The 16,838-nt window shown below is 38.3% G+C and overlaps 1 protein-coding gene across 2 annotated transcripts; it reads left to right on the forward strand.

The window, feature by feature from the left end:
- Window positions 1–8,394: 8,394 nt before the first annotated feature.
- On the forward strand, window positions 8,395–15,977 carry ARF1 (auxin response factor 1). 2 transcript variants are annotated; one of them, XM_088868923.1, is made up of 14 exons: window positions 8,395–8,869; window positions 9,275–9,390; window positions 10,039–10,134; window positions 10,238–10,294; window positions 11,881–12,033; window positions 12,317–12,401; window positions 12,766–12,856; window positions 12,938–13,132; window positions 13,253–13,372; window positions 13,533–13,605; window positions 13,685–13,847; window positions 14,242–14,924; window positions 15,216–15,406; window positions 15,518–15,977. In XM_088868923.1, the coding sequence occupies exons 1-14, from the start codon at window positions 8,773–8,775 to the stop codon at window positions 15,645–15,647; spliced, it is 2,250 nt and encodes a 749-aa protein (XP_088725049.1). In that variant the 5' UTR covers window positions 8,395–8,772; the 3' UTR covers window positions 15,648–15,977. The 2 variants fall into 2 exon arrangements, with proteins under 2 accessions (XP_088725049.1, XP_006852604.1); XM_006852542.4 differs by having other exon boundaries at window positions 12,968–13,132.
- The last annotated feature ends 861 nt before the right edge of the window (window positions 15,978–16,838 follow it).

The raw sequence follows: 16,838 nt of genomic DNA on the forward strand, positions 1-16,838 counted from the left end.
GGTTGTCATTCTGGAACTTTGAATGGTATAATTATGATGAAATAATTTTTTAAGCCATTAGATGAGTTTCTGATGTTCAAACTACGTTTTTTTTTTTGTGAGGTCTGAAGCAATGTTGTTGATTGGCTTCGGGGTCTTTTTTGGTTGGGTGAGAAAAATGAAGTAATTCGGTGCTTCGGTTGATATAGGAGAAGACTTCGGATTTTTTTAATTTAATATAAATAAATTAAATATTTTTATATAGAACTATATGAAAATAAAAATTTCAAAAAACATAAAAAATACTTATATACAGTATTTTTTTGCTTGGCCCGAAGAGGCCAAAGCTTTGGCTAAATCTGCCGGAAGCAGACCCAGATCTGATTGAAGCGGCAGTACCAATATATAAAAATAATGAAAATTTTAAAATAATTTTTTCAAAAAAATAAAAAAAATACTTTTATATAGATATTTCTTCGCTTGGGCCGAAAAGGCCAAAGCTTATGTTGAATCAGCCCAAAGCATATCTGAATTTGACTTACGCTTCCTGAAGCGGCCCAAATCTAATCGGAGCGGTAGCACTAGGCTTCGCTTCGCTTCGGTCTAGGCCTAAAATCTAAAAGCTTTGGACTCTTTGGTGAAAGCGAATTGAATTTAACAACATTGTTCTGTAATAAATTGTGATGATCAATGAAAACATAGACATGTGATGATTAGTGAAAACGTGGATATGTACAAGGGTAGCATTATTCTGGATTTGGTACTATCTAAAATCACCTAAATATGAAAATCCCATATTATGTGGGATTGATATTGATAAGTTTCCTAAAAGAAATAAAGATTACGACTCTTGGATATAGGTTTTGGTTTTCAAGATATATGTAACATTTTTTAATGTGGATTTCTAACCTTATATATATATATATATATGAGATAAAAGAGCAAAGAATTTATGTGTCGGACACTATATAGGAAATGTGGCTTCATCTAGAGAAAGAGGGGGACAGGGCCTCTTATGTATGAAAAACAGAATCTCTTAGTAGAGAGAAGAGAGCTTCGTATTGAGATAAACATTGCGATGATACCTTCTGAAGACTATTGAAGATTGAGAAGCTAGTTTCTTGTAGATGAACGGTTCATATTCAGATTTTGGATAGTTTCCTTTTTTAATGAGAGAAAGTCTCAATTGCTCTGAAAGTTCTCTTTTAGACAGTAATCTAATTATGGTCTCTTCCTAGACAATGGTCTAATTATGGAATAGAGATGAGAGATCGGCAGTTGTCCCATTTGGGAGAACATGTTTAAAGGGTTTGCTTGACTGGATTTTGTCGAGGGTTAAAGAAATCACTCTGTATCCCAAAATCTATGATGTAACGTTCATTGGTATAATAGATTTTAGTTTGTCGTACCCGTAGATATAGTCATTATGAGGTGAATCACGTACATCTTTGCATTCTTAAATATATGTGTTTCATAGTTTGTTTCTAGTACTTTATTTGCCAAAGATAACTCATTTGGTTTAGAGCATTGGTGCACATCATATTCATGGTTATAATCAACCCTGGTAGCATGATTAGTCACAAGTCACAACTCACGAGGTTCAACAACATTCATGGTCATCATCACTCTTATACACCTCACTAGTTGCATGGTTCGGTTGCTTAAGAGAAAAAAATATAAAAAATTACAAAAAACCTCCCAAACTACATGTTTCTATGCAATTTACCTCTAACTTAACTTTTTTTTTCACTTTTTTTCCCCATAATATACTTTCTTTACAAATACCCCCAACCAAATAAAAAATAAAAAAATACCTAAACTAACCTCATTTACTTTTACCTTACCCACACCTCTCTCTCCTCTATCCCACCAAAATAAGGGGCTCTGGCACTATATTAGTGTGGTCCGACAGTAAGGGTCCGACAATAGGGCTCTGGCAATGTGTAAAGTGCAGTCCGGCAGTAGGGCTCCAACACTATGTAAAATGTGGTCTAGCAGTTGTAAAGGGCGGTCTAGTGATAGATGTTATTAAGTTTCAAGGTTTCGATTCATTAGTTGCAAAGGGCGGTCCGACAATAGATGTTACTAGATTCCAGGGCTTCGACTTTATATACAAGGCAGTACGGCAGTACTCAATTTTGGTCCGATAGTTATCTTAGAGCGGTCCGACGTGCTCCGACAATGTAATGGTGCGCTCCGGGATCGTGCTACTAGGGTCCAAAAGTTAACGTCAAATTTGGCCAAAATGTTTTTTGTGTACCAGAAGGTCATTTCTATCTAGAAAAATGAATTGTTTTCCTTGGGGGCTATTTGCATAGAAAGTTTGTTTTGGAGAAAAAAATTATAAAAAAAGTTAGGTTGGGAGTAGTAAATTGCATAAAGTAGTAAATTGCATAAAGTGTGGCATTGAAGTTTTTTCGTATTTTTCCCAAAAAAAAAAAAAAGTATGATTACAAGTAAGAACAAGGTACAAAGCTTGTGTACTATGGATATTTTGTGAATCTTATACCAATATATTTGAATGAGAACTCTCTTTAAGCCGTATTTAGTAACTGAGAAAACATGAGAAAATGACCTGAGTTACCACATTTTCTCTTGTTTGAGAATAAGAAAGAGTGTGAAAATGCAGAGCCCTGCATTTCTCAACTTTTCAATGCTCCTCCCTATTTTTGGGAAAATCTGCAATTTACCCCAAAAAATGCGTTTCCGATTTCTCAAAGAAAAAAGAATAAAAAAAAGGAAATACGAGACCTCTTGCCCCTTTTTATTTCTTTGATCTAACATTCTCCCATATCAATTTCTCTTTACCTAAGTTCTAGCTAATGTATTCTTCTAATATTCGCAGACAATTTATGTAAAAAAAGGTTTTTAGTTTCTGGCCAAAATTTTATATTTCTACCTTTTTTTTCATGCTTCCAGTCTTTTAAAAGATTTTTATAAGAAAACAACTTTCTCAGTTAGCAAAAATACCCTTATGGTTGATGGGCAGTAGAGGTTAAAGGTAAGGGGCCATCGGGACAATCCACCTAGGCACAGTTAACCTTTGTCCCTTTCTTGAAGGAATGGATGGTGGATGCTCTTTTAAAGTACAACTCCATTGCATTATTTCATAGCTTTCCATATAAAAAACACAAGCCTCTATGTTGGATTCTTAAAATTTTCAACCGAAAAGATACAAGGGAATGCAAACCGCTCTCTCTCTCTCTCTCTCTCTCTCCACACACACCATATATATATATATATATATATATAGTGGGGCACAAACAATCTTGGAAGATATGTATGTCTCAATATACTCTCTCTCTCTAAAATGTTTCTCTCTCTTGAATTTCTCTCTTTCTCTCTCCTCACCATGAACATGTACACAATCACACTACAAAGTAGTATAGGGTCCAAATATATTGAAGAATACTATAAATAAATCAAGGCCTAAAAGCATGAATGCTGCATCTTTGAAGGTCTTCTTCGAACAAGGTTTGCTTTATACGCGAGATGTAAAAGCATGGAAATAAAACCAAAGCAAGGGGCAAAAGTTGAGGGCTTATTGCACCGAATATTCCCCTCTTTTGTGATTAAACAATGGATTTCTCAAAGTAAGATACACCCCCATTGATATTCTACCGCCCCTTGACCTCCAAAAGCAAATCAAAATGCCCATTCTTTCCCTTTGAATTTTCCTATAATGGCCCTCTCCACTTGAAATGCCATAAAAATGACCTTAAACTAACCCATGGAAGACTTCAAGTTTTAAAAACAATTTAAAGCTTGCACACTTGAGCCACCATTCTTATCCAAGATCCTAAGGTGATTTACCCTACCACAAGAATCATTCTCAACCGATATGATTCACCACTACTAGTGGGATGCCGTCGTTTTTGTTCCTCTCATCGCATCTAGGCCTTGTTTTTTCCTACTTTTTTTTTTCCTTTTTTTAAAAAAATTTATTTATATTCAATTAATTACTTTTTTTCTTTTCCTTTTTTATATCTTTTATCCGTTTACCGTTCGGTTCAAAGTAGTGTTTAAAAAACCGAATCGATTGGGCGAATTTTCCATCTAAAACACCAATATGGAGGGTCGAATTGAATTGATTCTCCATATGATAATCAATTTAAAAAAATATTAAAATTTTTTAAAGAAAGAAAAGTAAAAAAAAAGTCAAAAAATGCAGCACATGGAAACTGCTTGGTACGGCTAGTCCGAGTCATCCGGTTCCCTTATACTCACCCGGTTGCTTGACAAAACCAAGTGAAACCCCATTGATTCATGCTCCGGATTGGCGATTCTTGATAAAGACCATTGGTTTTAAAATACTAGTTCACATCTCAAATTTTGAGGTTTTTTATTCCAAAACAAACCCACTCTAATACTCATGTTTTATTTATGTTTAATTAACCATACGTAGTGATCAAATATTCCATTTTTTTTACTCCCCTTATTTTATTAAGTTTCTCGAAATCGTATGGTTGTTATTATTTTGGATGGGTCAGGACTTGAACTTAAGACATAGGGTTCCAATTGTGAAATATAACAACTCAAGCCTAAGCATGATTTCTATTTTCTTTCACTCTTTCACACTAGTTGCCAAATCTTTCCACTTAAACATATATATATTTTATATGTTATCCCAATCAACAACAAAATTGTTGAAAAAAACCAATGTCTCCTTATAAAATGTTTTTTATGTTTTATTCAAATTTCTTTTTTTAAAAAAGATGAATTTATTAAATTACTCACAAGACATGAACATTAACAATTGCCCATGTCAAGTTTTGATATACCTATAAAAAATACAAGGGCTTGACTTGGAATAGTTGCAATCGCGCAAAACGTTACATACTTCATTTGTCATAAGTATTTTAACAAATTTTCAACAAAAAAAATTATATAAAAAAATTAAAAACAAACAAAAAAATTACAAATTACCGTAACTAACCCTTGTTCATTTCTTGTTATACTTGAGTAATTAATAGAAAATGGGCGTACACAAAATTATATTCCTCTCTACTCTTAAGAAGTGCAAGGGAGGGCCTTCTACTATGAATGTCGTATAGAGGGTGTTTTTGTAATTATTTAGAAAACCGGGCTACATTTTGTGGCGGTGATGGGTACAATGGCGTCCTAACCACAAGCAAATGATAATGTAAAGGTGTCTTGGTTAGCTTGGACATGTTCCCTCCATTAAACTCCCCTTAAACCTCCATTTGGGATCCGCTCCAACGGTTCTTATGGTTTTTATTCATACAAAAATTCCTTAGTTCTTTTTAAAATCAGCAAGCATATGGACATATGCTCCCGCGGGAGCATATGAAATCATTTTCACTTTTTTACATAATGAGCAACGGGTACGAAGAACTAGAGTCCGTACCCGAAAGCATTCGAAGACAATAAGGAACGCCCCCGAAGGCAGGTTTTATGACCAAAATACCCTTTATTCTCTGCAAAATGACAAATCGTAACTAAATTTCTTTTTTTTTTGGCTTATCCTTTATTTTTTTCAGATCGTAAGAGGGACCGCTGGTCCACCGTAAAATTTTCAGCCTTCGAAGTAAAAAAAAATCTTTTACATAATTATCACCCCTAAAGCTGGAGGCTATTTTCGTCCGCTAAAGATATCAGGAACCGTAAGTTCCATGTCAATTCTCCAAATCGGCGGGTCAATTTCGCTAGAAAAAGCCATTCCACGTGGCGTAATCAGGTGAAACCTGAGCTCCACGTTGGCATATGGGGTCACCCATCCCGTCACATGCAGGTGACCGCCACGTCAACGAAAAGATAGTTCTCAGCCGGTCATGGGAAGCGGGAACCTTTCCAATGTGGACAGGCATTTGACGGTCTTTTCACAACTCAGCGTGTGTTTCGTTAACGGAAAGCGCACCGTGATCCGAGGGTTACAGCGATTTGGGCCGGGGCGAGGCCACCCTTTGTCCCAACCGCAGCATTGGCCCTAGCTCGACTTCGAAGTCGAGGTTGAGATAGATGGATGACACGAAAATAAAGGCTTGAATTTGAAATGAATTTATTAAAAATAATTTATATGCGGCAGTAATAAACTATCAAATAAGAGAGATTAGATTTTGGTGGGCTGGTTATATGTAGAAAGTTCAACATCCATTGAAAGATACAAAATAATGACAAAAGATATACCCAAAAAAATGCGATTAAAAGTAGTCTGATACAGCTTGTAATAGAATAGAATAAAAACCATAATTCAAATAGCCAAATTCAATTAATTTTAAAAAAAATTAAAACGACAACGACGATGAATATTTTTTCTAACTAATTAAGGTGGCTAAACAAATCCCACTGTTAACACCCTACCCAAAAAAGTCGCCATAATCCATGCAAACGCATGCGACCACCGTCCAATTCAAGGAGTGAAGCAAAAGAGAGCTAGGGAACTCGAAGCAAGTTGCATAATCCATCTCCCCATCGCTGTTCATCAATTGAATAGACGGTGATTAACATTGGTGATCACCTAGTTTTATTGTGTGTAATTGTTGTGTGTATTAGTGGTATATACCGGCTCTAGTTCATGGGAGGGAAAGGAAGGGAAGGGAAGATTCTTGGCATAGTTGGTAAAAGAGGGATGTCACATTTTGCAGGGAGATTTGATGTGGACTGCCAAATCATTTCGGCTTTACTTGACGCCGTCAAACTTAATTGACGCAGTCATTTTATGCAATCAAAATATTACTGAAATACCCTCGTGTTTTGATTAAAATGCCATGAAAGTACTAACTATTTTATTCGAAGCCGATGTACATCAACAAGCCCCACAAAGTTTATGGGAGAATGGATCGATTGTGCACGACACGAAAATAGCTAATCCTCTACATGTTCTCTTCAAAATCTATTAGTAGATAAAGGGAGAGAGCGGCTCATAACTCTCTAAAGGTAAGAGTCGTCAATATTATCATTATAAGAGTTTTTTTTTTTTTTTTTAAATTATTTGGAATCAATTACACGAATCATGGTTTGTCATTTTAATTTATCTAAAACTATATGTTTAATGAGGTTATAAGTCTATATACTTTTCTAGCTTACTTTCAACGACACCTTTTGTGCCTATCGGTCTTTTTTAGCCTTCCATTTGAAAAAAGAGCGTATAACTATCTAAATAAATAGGAGCTCGTAAATGTAACTTTTAACGCAATAATGACTCCCAATGGCTTATGAGCATTGACTTGAATAAACAGATCAGAATGTATAATTAAATCGATCACCAGTTTGATCTGCAACAAATTGGAAAAATCAGTGTTTTGAAATTTAGATAAGTGTTGACATATCATTTCTCCATAGATCTGTGTTGGATAACTGAATCAGCAAATCAAATTAGATTTGAAAGAGTCCAAGCAATGTTCAAAAAAATGTACATGGTTTTTCCACAATCCAAATTAGATTAGAAAGAGTGCAAACATTGTTCCAAAAAAGTGTATATAGTTGTGATCCAGAGGGGCTCTAAAAAAACATTCAATAAATTAAAAAAATATGGAAGGTTGAACCAATAGCATCCTAGAATTGGTAGTTCCTAACTAGATTTGCAAACTAGAATATAAATTTCCAGGTTTTAAGATATTCAAAAAATTATATGAAAAGAATATAAAAATTGAAAATCAGACAATTACATGAGAGATGTACAACACTAATATAAACATTTTGGTTACAAATTCACGCATTTTCAAGCAGGAGGGGGAGGGGAAAGATATTGATTATCCGTGTGAAGGGGCAGATAAAGAGATCCTACCCCTTAGAGTAGCATGTAATAGCTACTTTTTCAAATAGGCGCATCACGCTCGGTATTTCTATCAAAATTGGGGGCTTTCTTTTATCATGCATGAGTCATGAGTATGAGAGAGAGAAACGCAAGAACGAATGAAGGTAAAGGATTTGACAGAGATAGAGCGAGAAAGAGAGAGCTATATTAAAAGCAAGGAATAGTTTTAGAGAGAGAAAGACGTTGCCGGGGTTCTCCGAGCCAACCAGCCTGCCTGCCGCATGGTAGACAGGTAGAGCTTGCCAAGTAAAAGAATATAATAAATTTTAGAGAGAGAAAGAGCCAGAGTATATTAGAGAGAGGAAGAGAGAATTTTAGAGAGAGAAAGAGCGAGGATTTGGGGCCGACGGTAACGGTTTCCGTTAAATGAAAAGGGCGGTCCGTTTTCCAAGACGGCCGTCAAGGACTGATAGAGCGCCGGCAAAAGGACTGCGTTGCAGTATGAAGCACTTAATGCTAGCCGCCCTCTCTCTTTCTCCCTTTATCTCTCCTCTCTCTCTCTCTCTCTCTCTCTTCCTGCGAGCCTAACCGTACGGTCTCGCTAACCTAACCACGGTTGGAGTTTAACCCATCTCACTTAACCGCGGTTTGTTACACTCACTGGAGTGAAACGCTTGTATAAGGGCCTCGAGAAAAGCGGTTTTCTGGGATTCGGTTCAGGCCGAGTGCGGTTTTAGGCGGTTTTTTCTACCGGTTTCGACAGATAAAGAGGTTTTCTGGTGAGTTTTCGTAGTTTTACGAGCGGTTCCGCAGCTTCGAGTGTTTGGGAAGGCCGTTTATTGAGTGGAAAAACGGTTTATTAGTGGGATAAGTTGATCTGGTTTTTGGTAAGGGATTTGGGAGTGGCCATTTCCGAGTTTTTGTGGTTTTGTGTGGGGAATCGGAGGTATTCAAGGGGATTTCGATGAAGCAGAGGTTTTTGACGGGCTTATGGGGTAGTTGAAGCTCTGGAATCTAGGGTTTATACGTGGATTGCTGGTATCGTGGTTAGAGATCAAGGTTTTTGAGGTGTTTTCATGGCGTATGCTGAGGAATTTAGGGGCGCTTTACCTCAGCCTGAACAAAGCTTGGGCATGTTTCCTCAGAATTTGTCATCGGAATGCTCTGCGCCAGGTGTGTGATCTAGAGAGAGAGGCATTGAGAGAGGGTGAAGATAGAGAGAGGACTCATTGTGCTGTTTCATTTCTACATTTCAGAGTCTTCCATGATTGTTGCTTTGCTGAATCACACGCACAGCGAGAGAGAGAGAGAGAGAGGGAGAGGGAGAGGGAGAGGGAGAGGGAGGGAGGGAGGGAGAGAGAGAGAGAGGTTTCTGTATTGTTCATTCATCCTAGCATGAGTGAGGAAGTGAGGTGTTTTTGTTGTTTCTCTTGTGCTTGGGAGACAGCGGCTTCTATGCTGTAGCTTTCCTCGAGAGAGAGAGCTTCTATTCTACGGTCATTTTTCAGTGCATGTGAAGTTCGTTTTTTGGTGCCCCTCTAAATCCTCCTTTTGATCGCAATGTATGATTCTTTGAAGGTCCAACAAATGATGCTCTGTATAGGGAGCTATGGCATGCCTGCGCGGGCCCTCTCGTTACCATACCTGGAGAAGGAGAGCGTGTTTATTACTTTCCTCAGGGTCATATGGAGCAGGTTTGTTGAAACATTAGTTACACGCTACTTACAATCTTTAAGGCTTTTCTCTGCTTTATCTTTCTTGTCTTGCTTTTGATTTCTATGTTCCGGGTGATTTACAGTCACTTTTCTGTATTTTATCTGTTCTTGGCACGTTATTCTTTTAAAATTTGACTAATTTGCATTCGTTACTTCAGGATATTGCTGTTTATGTTCCCCTGTTTCAGTTCAGCCTGCTTTATTGTTACGGTGTCTATCGTTAATGTGATTTCCTTGATAAATTTCTAAAGCTTTCTAGTGAATTTTCCTCCCTTCTATCAACTGATTGGCTTATATTAGAAGTTTATTTTTTCCGTTTATTTTCTCTGATGCTTTTTTTCGCGATTATTTATTCCAAGGTCATTGTTTTCAAGTGTCTACTATTTAGTGTGAGGGTTGTATTTAACCATGGATCATCATACGTTCTTGCTTTCTCTGCTATTACGTACAGTGGTAATCTTGTGTACGTAAACGGGTTAGAAATAGCAAAAAATTTGTGCAATGACCAACTCTTCTTGGTTGGGGTGAAATATGGTTTCTTAGAGGATCTTTTGCATTCGTTCTCTTCACTTGTGCTTTTGCTACTATTTTATTTCTCCGACTTGAATCCTCGGTGTTTTTTTGCAGCTAGAGGTTTCTATGAACCAGGGTGTTGAGCAGCAGGTGCCTCTTTTTAATCTCCCTTCTAAGATCCTCTGCAGAGTTATGCAAGTTCAGTTGCGGGTGTGTATCAGTATCAGTGCATTTCTTTATTTTGTTTTATTTTTTTTTTTGGTTGGTGTTAGTTTTGTTGCTTTATCCCAATTAATTGATTTTCTATTACCAGGCTGAGCCAGATAATGATGAGGTTTATGCACAATACACCTTGATACCAGAGTTAGATGTGAGTTCTTTACTTCTTAGTTGTTACTTTATTGCGCGCTCAATTTTTATGCCGACTGAACTACTTAAGTTATTCTGGTTAGCTTTCACAAATAAGCAGTGGTTTGGTGTTAAGAAAACATTACATCAACAGATTATCCTTTTTGAGGAGTATCTTATTGTTTAGCTGGAATTCAAACCTTGGTTTCGTAAAATGCTAATCTTGCTGCTCCTGCCTTGTGTGTTTTGAAGTTGTGATACTGGAACCTACGAGCTATTTTACATTTGAAACCATTGAGTAAAGCCCACTAATTAGTAATATACACTATTGGTGAATCAGCCGACTCACCTATTTTTGTGTATGACCTTTTGAATCGAGCATACTTCTAAGAGATGGAAAAGGTGTCTCCACTAAAATGTAAAATGGATTGTGAGAAAGAACAACTGAAAAACCGGTTTTTTTTGTTTTAAGATTTGCTAACCATAAAAGTTGGATTCAAAGTCCATCATTACGGTGGGTTTTGGAGGGGAGACACACCAGATGATTCGGCTGACTCCCCAAATACCTTTCCAATACAAATGCACAACTACATGACGTTTTGTGGTGATGTTTTGGTGTGCCTCTGTTATTTCACATTTGTCTGGAACAGCGACCTCACGATTTTTCAATGACAACAGTGTTTTGTCATGGATAGAAAAAGATGAAGCATTTGGAGGCTTGCTGAGAAGAGTTATACGGTGTCTATTTTGTTTGTAGCTTTTTAAATGATTGCACCAGTCTTACTCCTGTAGAGGTTTGCCATTAATATTTTCAAGTTTTGGCTGTCTTTTTTCTTTTGGTTGGCACGAAAAGTGATGTCTGCATCCTGGCCGCGCAGTGCGTAGGAGGGTGCCTGGGCGGCCCCAGTAGATTTTTTTTTCCCTGGTGTTTCTCTCTAAAATAGGTTCTAGTGGGTTTTAGGTTTCAAATGAATTTAAAAGCCTACAATTTTGCATCTTTAGTATTTAGGTTTCAAATGAACCTAAAAGCCTACAATTGTGCACCTTTAGTATTAATAAAATGTCCCAAAAATATCCTCAACGAAGGGCATTTACCCCCCTGGGCGGGGTGCAGGCCTTGGGTGGCTGCTTAGGCGAGTTGAGGCGGCCTAAGAGAGCACTCAGGGATATCCACTTTTTTTGGATGCTTACTCCTGGGCAATGCGCCTAGGCCCCGGAGCCGCCTAGGTGGTGGCCCAGGCGTTGGGAGGTCTGCTTTTGAAACACTGATCTTGACGTCATTTTTTTCCTTTTGGCAATAATGTCAGAATCACGAGTTATTGTGGAGTCCTCAATATCTGATTTGTTTGAACTTGTTATTTGTTGGCATAACTGGATAATGCCAAGCTACTTCTAGTTCTTTTTGGCAAAATTTGATTAATTTGGGGAGTCCTAAATATCTGATTTGTTTCAACTTGTTATTTGGCTGGCATAACTGGATAATACCAAGCTATTTCTAGTTCTTTTTGGCAAAATTTGATTCATTTGATATCCTATGTTGTTAGGCTGTCTACAATTTTAGTCTCTTTCCTTGTTATTTCAGTTAAATCTTGTGTTCTATATTTGCAGCAAAGTGAGCTGAGCAGTCCTGATTCTTGCCCCCCAGTGCCTCCTAAACCTGCTGTCCGTTCCTTTTGCAAGACTCTAACTGCCTCTGATACGAGCACACACGGTGGATTTTCTGTTCTTCGAAATCATGCTGATGAATGCCTTCCACCACTGGTCTGTTTTTTGTCAATGCTTTGTTGTGTTTTGGCTTGTTTTATTGGATGATGAACATTATATATGGAGCTTATGTTCTCTCCCTTTTTTTTATGTTCTATGCGTTCTTATACTATGTTGTCTGCCTTGATTTTTATGTTCTAAGCCTGCTTATAAGATTGTTCTCTGCTAAATGGAAATGCTGCCTTTGTTTGGTGTTAAATCTTTACTCTCATTTTATCTTGAAAACATGATTTCCTTATTCTAGTGGAATGTGTTGTGTATGTCTGTACTCTTGTTTCAGGATAAGACTCAGCAGCCCCCAACTCAGGAATTGGTGGCCAAGGATCTGCATGGAATAGAATGGCGTTTCAAGCACATATATAGAGGTATCTAGAGACATTTGATTTTTTTTTTTTGGTTTCTTTACTACTCTTTGAATTACAAGCTGTAAATGAGTTTGCTGTTGTTTTGTATCTATATGTTAATGAGCATGTTAAGTTTTGCAACTGCAACAATCTCATTTTACATCTCAGCAGTTCTTGTTCTCTGCTACATTGAAATGCCTCTTTGCATGATAGATTTGAGCCTAATTACTTGATTTTTTTTCTTCTGAAGGACTGACTTTTAACTCAAACTATTCTGTTGCTTGAAACTTCATTCTGCTGCTCTAGGCCTCTATATGCCATTCATTCCCTTTGTTCTCTCCACTTTATAAATAATTTTCCACATCATTCTCTTTGGCTATTGCAGGGCAGCCCCGAAGGCATTTGCTCACGACAGGTTGGAGTGTGTTTGTGAGCTCTAAGAGACTTGTTGCTGGTGATGCCTTTATTTTCCTGAGGTATATTTGGATTGGAGACTTTCATGTGTGATTTAATGTGTATCTGTTTAATAAGGTTTACAATGTAAATCTCATGTGCAGTGCTATAAGAAAGTACTTTTACTGTTTTAGGGGTGATAATGGAGAGCTTTTTGTGGGCATAAGGCGTCTATTGAGGCAGCAGAGCACCATGCCATCCTCTGTTATATCCAGTGATAGCATGCATCTTGGTGTGCTTGCTACTGCTACTCGTGCCATTTCCTTCCAATCCCTCTTCACTGTCTACTACAAACCAAGGTATGTAGTTTTCTGTGTCCTAATCAATCACTTCTTTTTGTGGGGAAGACACTAAATTCATCGTCCTTGTTTAAGTGATGTTGCTTATGTATTTCTGCTTGCTTTCTCATTATTTCACAGGACGAGCCCATCTGGGTTCATCATCGGTGTCAACAAGTACTTGGAAGCTATGAACCATAGGCTTTCAGTAGGGATGAGATTTAAGATGAAATTTGAAGGGGAAGATACTTCCGAGAGAAGGTTTCCATTTTTGCCTCTATCAACATTGACGTTTTATTTTATTTATTTATTAGCTCTCTCAAAAAAAATAAATTATTTGTTTAAAGATGAATCTCTATCCACATTCACATTTTGTGTGTTACTTTGGAGATGAGGATTGTTAACCATATTGATGTTACAGGTACACTGGTACAATTATCGGTGTTGGAGATGTTTCTCCTGGATGGAATGACTCACAATGGAGATCTCTCAAGGTTACTTGCATGTTCTTTCCCTTCTTTTTTTGTGAAAAGAACCCTGAGCTGTCTTTAAAGATTGCCTATTGTTTATCAGGTTCAATGGGATGAGTCCTCTGCTATCCGGCGGCCTGACAGGGTTTCTCCATGGGAGCTTGAACCCATTGTTTCAACTTCTCCTCTCACCACCACCATTCAGCCAAGAAACAAACGTGCCCGTTTGCCCAACATGCCAATGTCAAGAGAACGTTCAATCCTTGGTAGGATGAAATTTCAACCAAAACAATTGTTTCACCCTAATTGTTCAAAGGAAAATTGTTTCATGCGGCTCGACCGCTTTTCTACATATGCGGCCCAAAAAGTGTAAAGCATCCATCTTAGAGATGGATACAAGTAGGTGTTCCATCTAAAAACACTGAAAACTAATGGTTCTAATGTTTTTATACTAGAATTATTATTTTTAGTTTTTAAATTTTATTTATTTTTTCATATTCATGATTTCCATGTTAGAGGTTGCATGCCCTTAGAAATTGAGTCTTAAAATCCATCTCAAAAATAAATTTGTTAAGAGGTTACATATGCGGGCTTGGCCGCACAGAAACTGGGTCCTTGTTCAAATAAACTTCTAATCCTCTGTTCTTTTGATCCAATTAGGTGGCTGCAAGAATACAACAGACCCTAGTTCACCGTATTGGTATTCCTCTCAGACTACCCAGACATCTGAATTAAATTCGGATACTGAGGGAGAGAGTGGTCAGAGCCATATTTTGTGGGGTCAAAAGCAAATGGATCTAAAGAATGATGCTTTAGGCCACAGTCCTCGTCCTTCAACTGAGAATTGGATGAACCACTTTTCGAACCAGACTGAATCCACTCTTTTGAAATCTCCAAAGCTTCTTTTCCAGGATGGAGAGTTCAAACCAGAGCGTGCACGCTCAATTGGTTCAGCTTTTTCATCTGGCGAGCTCCAAAGTAAATGGGCACCATCAATGGCTGGCCATTCACAAACTGAAGGTTCAGTTGAACCTCATTCAGATCTCAATAGAGGCTGCCTCAGTGGGATGGTTACAAAGGAGAGGAAACCTGATAGTAATGGCTATAGATTGTTTGGTATTTTGATTGATAATAATTCTTCTCATGGAGAAGATTCTCTTCCTCAAACTGGTAAAATACCGGCAGCCATAGAGGAACATCCAGTTCAAGCTTCTGTAAATGGGCATAGCCAACCTGCCGATTCAGAAGATCCATCAAGGGTGGCAATTATTGAAGGGAAGTCCTCACACTCATCACCGAAGGATGTGCATAAGGCAAGCATATCAACTAGGAGTTGCACTAAGGTGTGCTGAAACACACTTCCATTTGCTGCATTAATTCATACACCTGTTTTCTCTACCAATTTTTAAAGCCCTCCATGTTTTGTGTTGGTTCATTGTGTGTTGTTTGTCAGGGTTTGTATGCATAGGTTGGTTATTTTCATTGTGAACTAACATGAAATGCATTGTCCCTTTAAATTCAGTGGCCTCTTTGTTTCTCTCTCTTAGCAGTGAGAATTCCATGGAAAACAGAAGCATGATTGTCTTAGTCTTCACTGTGCATCTATTTGAAATCTTTTAATCATCTGTTTGCAGGTTCTCATGCAAGGAATTGGTGTTGGGAGGGCTGTGGATCTGACAAAGTTAAATGGTTACCCTGATCTCATAAAAGAGCTTGAGGAGAGGTTTGATATCAAAGGGGAGCTTCAATCCCCTAACAAGAAATGGGAAGTTGTCTACATGGATGACGAGGGTGACATGATGCTCGTGGGTGATGATCCCTGGGCGTGAGTCTCTCTCTCTCTGTCACTCACTCACTCACGAAAGAGTCGTATTCATCCTTTTATATTGTTTGGAAGTGTTCTTTTTTAATTTATATGCAAGATTTATTTGTGCAGGGAGTTCTGCAACATGGTTAGAAAGATAGCAATCTATCCATGTGAAGAAGTGAAGAAGATGACCAATAGAACCAGGCTTCATTGCTCTGAGGAGCCTGCAACCCCAACTTCGGAACACAAGACTGAATGATGCTCCTCTCTCTCTCTCTCTCTCTCTCTCACTGTTTTGTAACCAAGGCCCAGGCTGAAGAATAGGAGTTTCATAAATGACCAGGCTAATTTGAAGCTCGGTTTTAGAGGAGCTCAAGGGAAGTGAAGCTTTTAGGGATTGGTGGGTTCAGTATATATAAGAGGCTGAAACTGTGAATACGGTTATTTAGAGTTAGCTTTGGAGGCAGGAATTAGGGAAGGTTGCTTTATTGCCTCCTATTTTGTAAATAAGTTTGTGGATTTGAGTTTGGGATATATACACTTTTTGTGTATTTTGTTAGTGGAATGGAGGTTGGTTTTATGCAAGAAATGTGATTCCATTTGTCTTTACTGGTGTTAGCTTTTGAGAACTTTAGTTTGCATATGGTGTCGATTCTGCCTTCCCATCTTGACTGTGTTTCATTTAATGTGTGCACATGGTGAAATTACATAGTACCCCTGGCAATGGACTCGTTCGCTCAGCGCCAAAAACTAGGCCCGAGCCACTAAATTTGGCCCGAAGGGTTGGATTAAGCTTGACTTCCACCCACGTGCCTGACTACCACCTCAAGGTCTGTCCAGGCATGGGCTGTCCTACCTGTCGTATTTTTTTCTTATATTTTTATTTCAGCTTTTTATTTTTCTGAGTGCATTTGGTTGGCCTGGCCTTGGTTGGGTCGGCCCAAAAAATCTTGGGCTTGGGACTAGGGCCAGACTGCCAAGGCTCAGCGGCTGACCGGACTTGGGCTGTCCTGCCCAGCTGATTTTTCTTTTTTTGTTTTCTCCCCAGTTTTGTTCTTGGGAGTGCATTAGGCCTGGCCTGACCCAGATAAAGCCAGAGCCTCTTCGGCCTGTTTGGGCAGGGCATATGGCTGCTCTTTTGTGACCATCGCTGGGAGCTGTGCTAAGCCCGGCCAGCCCATTGACGGCCCTGTAGTGTGCTAGTGTGTACTCTACACGGTGGGAGGAAGAGGTGGATTTAAATCGGTGCCAGCCCTCTTGTATACGGTGTAAAGAACTCCACTGTGTATGGAAGGGGTGGATTTATCTCAACCATGCGTTGTTGAGAAACGGATGCTCGAGGCTTCGTGTGTGGTTTGTGTACATGTAATATGTATGATATCGTCATATAGGTTAGCTGACCATACATAGGGAGGCCTTGTTCGGATGGTAAATCTTTCGTTTCCTCCAA

The sequence above is a fragment of the Amborella trichopoda genome, chromosome 1 (assembly GCF_054954075.1).
Source record: "Amborella trichopoda isolate Santa Cruz 75 chromosome 1, AtrichopodaSantaCruz75HAP2 v2.0, whole genome shotgun sequence".
In the NCBI taxonomy this organism is placed as follows: Eukaryota; Viridiplantae; Streptophyta; class Magnoliopsida; order Amborellales; family Amborellaceae; genus Amborella; species Amborella trichopoda.

What these genes read in the sequence shown, in the direction of transcription:
- ARF1 (XM_088868923.1), top strand. Translation starts at nt 8,773, where the DNA reads ATGGCGTATGCTGAGGAATTTAGGGGCGCTTTACCTCAGCCTGAACAA. An exon ending in TTATGCAAGTTCAGTTGCGG is followed by an intron (nt 10,135 to 10,237) that starts GTGTGTATCAGT and finishes TTCTATTACCAG; the next exon opens with GCTGAGCCAGATAATGATGA. An exon ending in GAAGATACTTCCGAGAGAAG is followed by an intron (nt 13,373 to 13,532) that starts GTTTCCATTTTT and finishes TTGATGTTACAG; the next exon opens with GTACACTGGTACAATTATCG.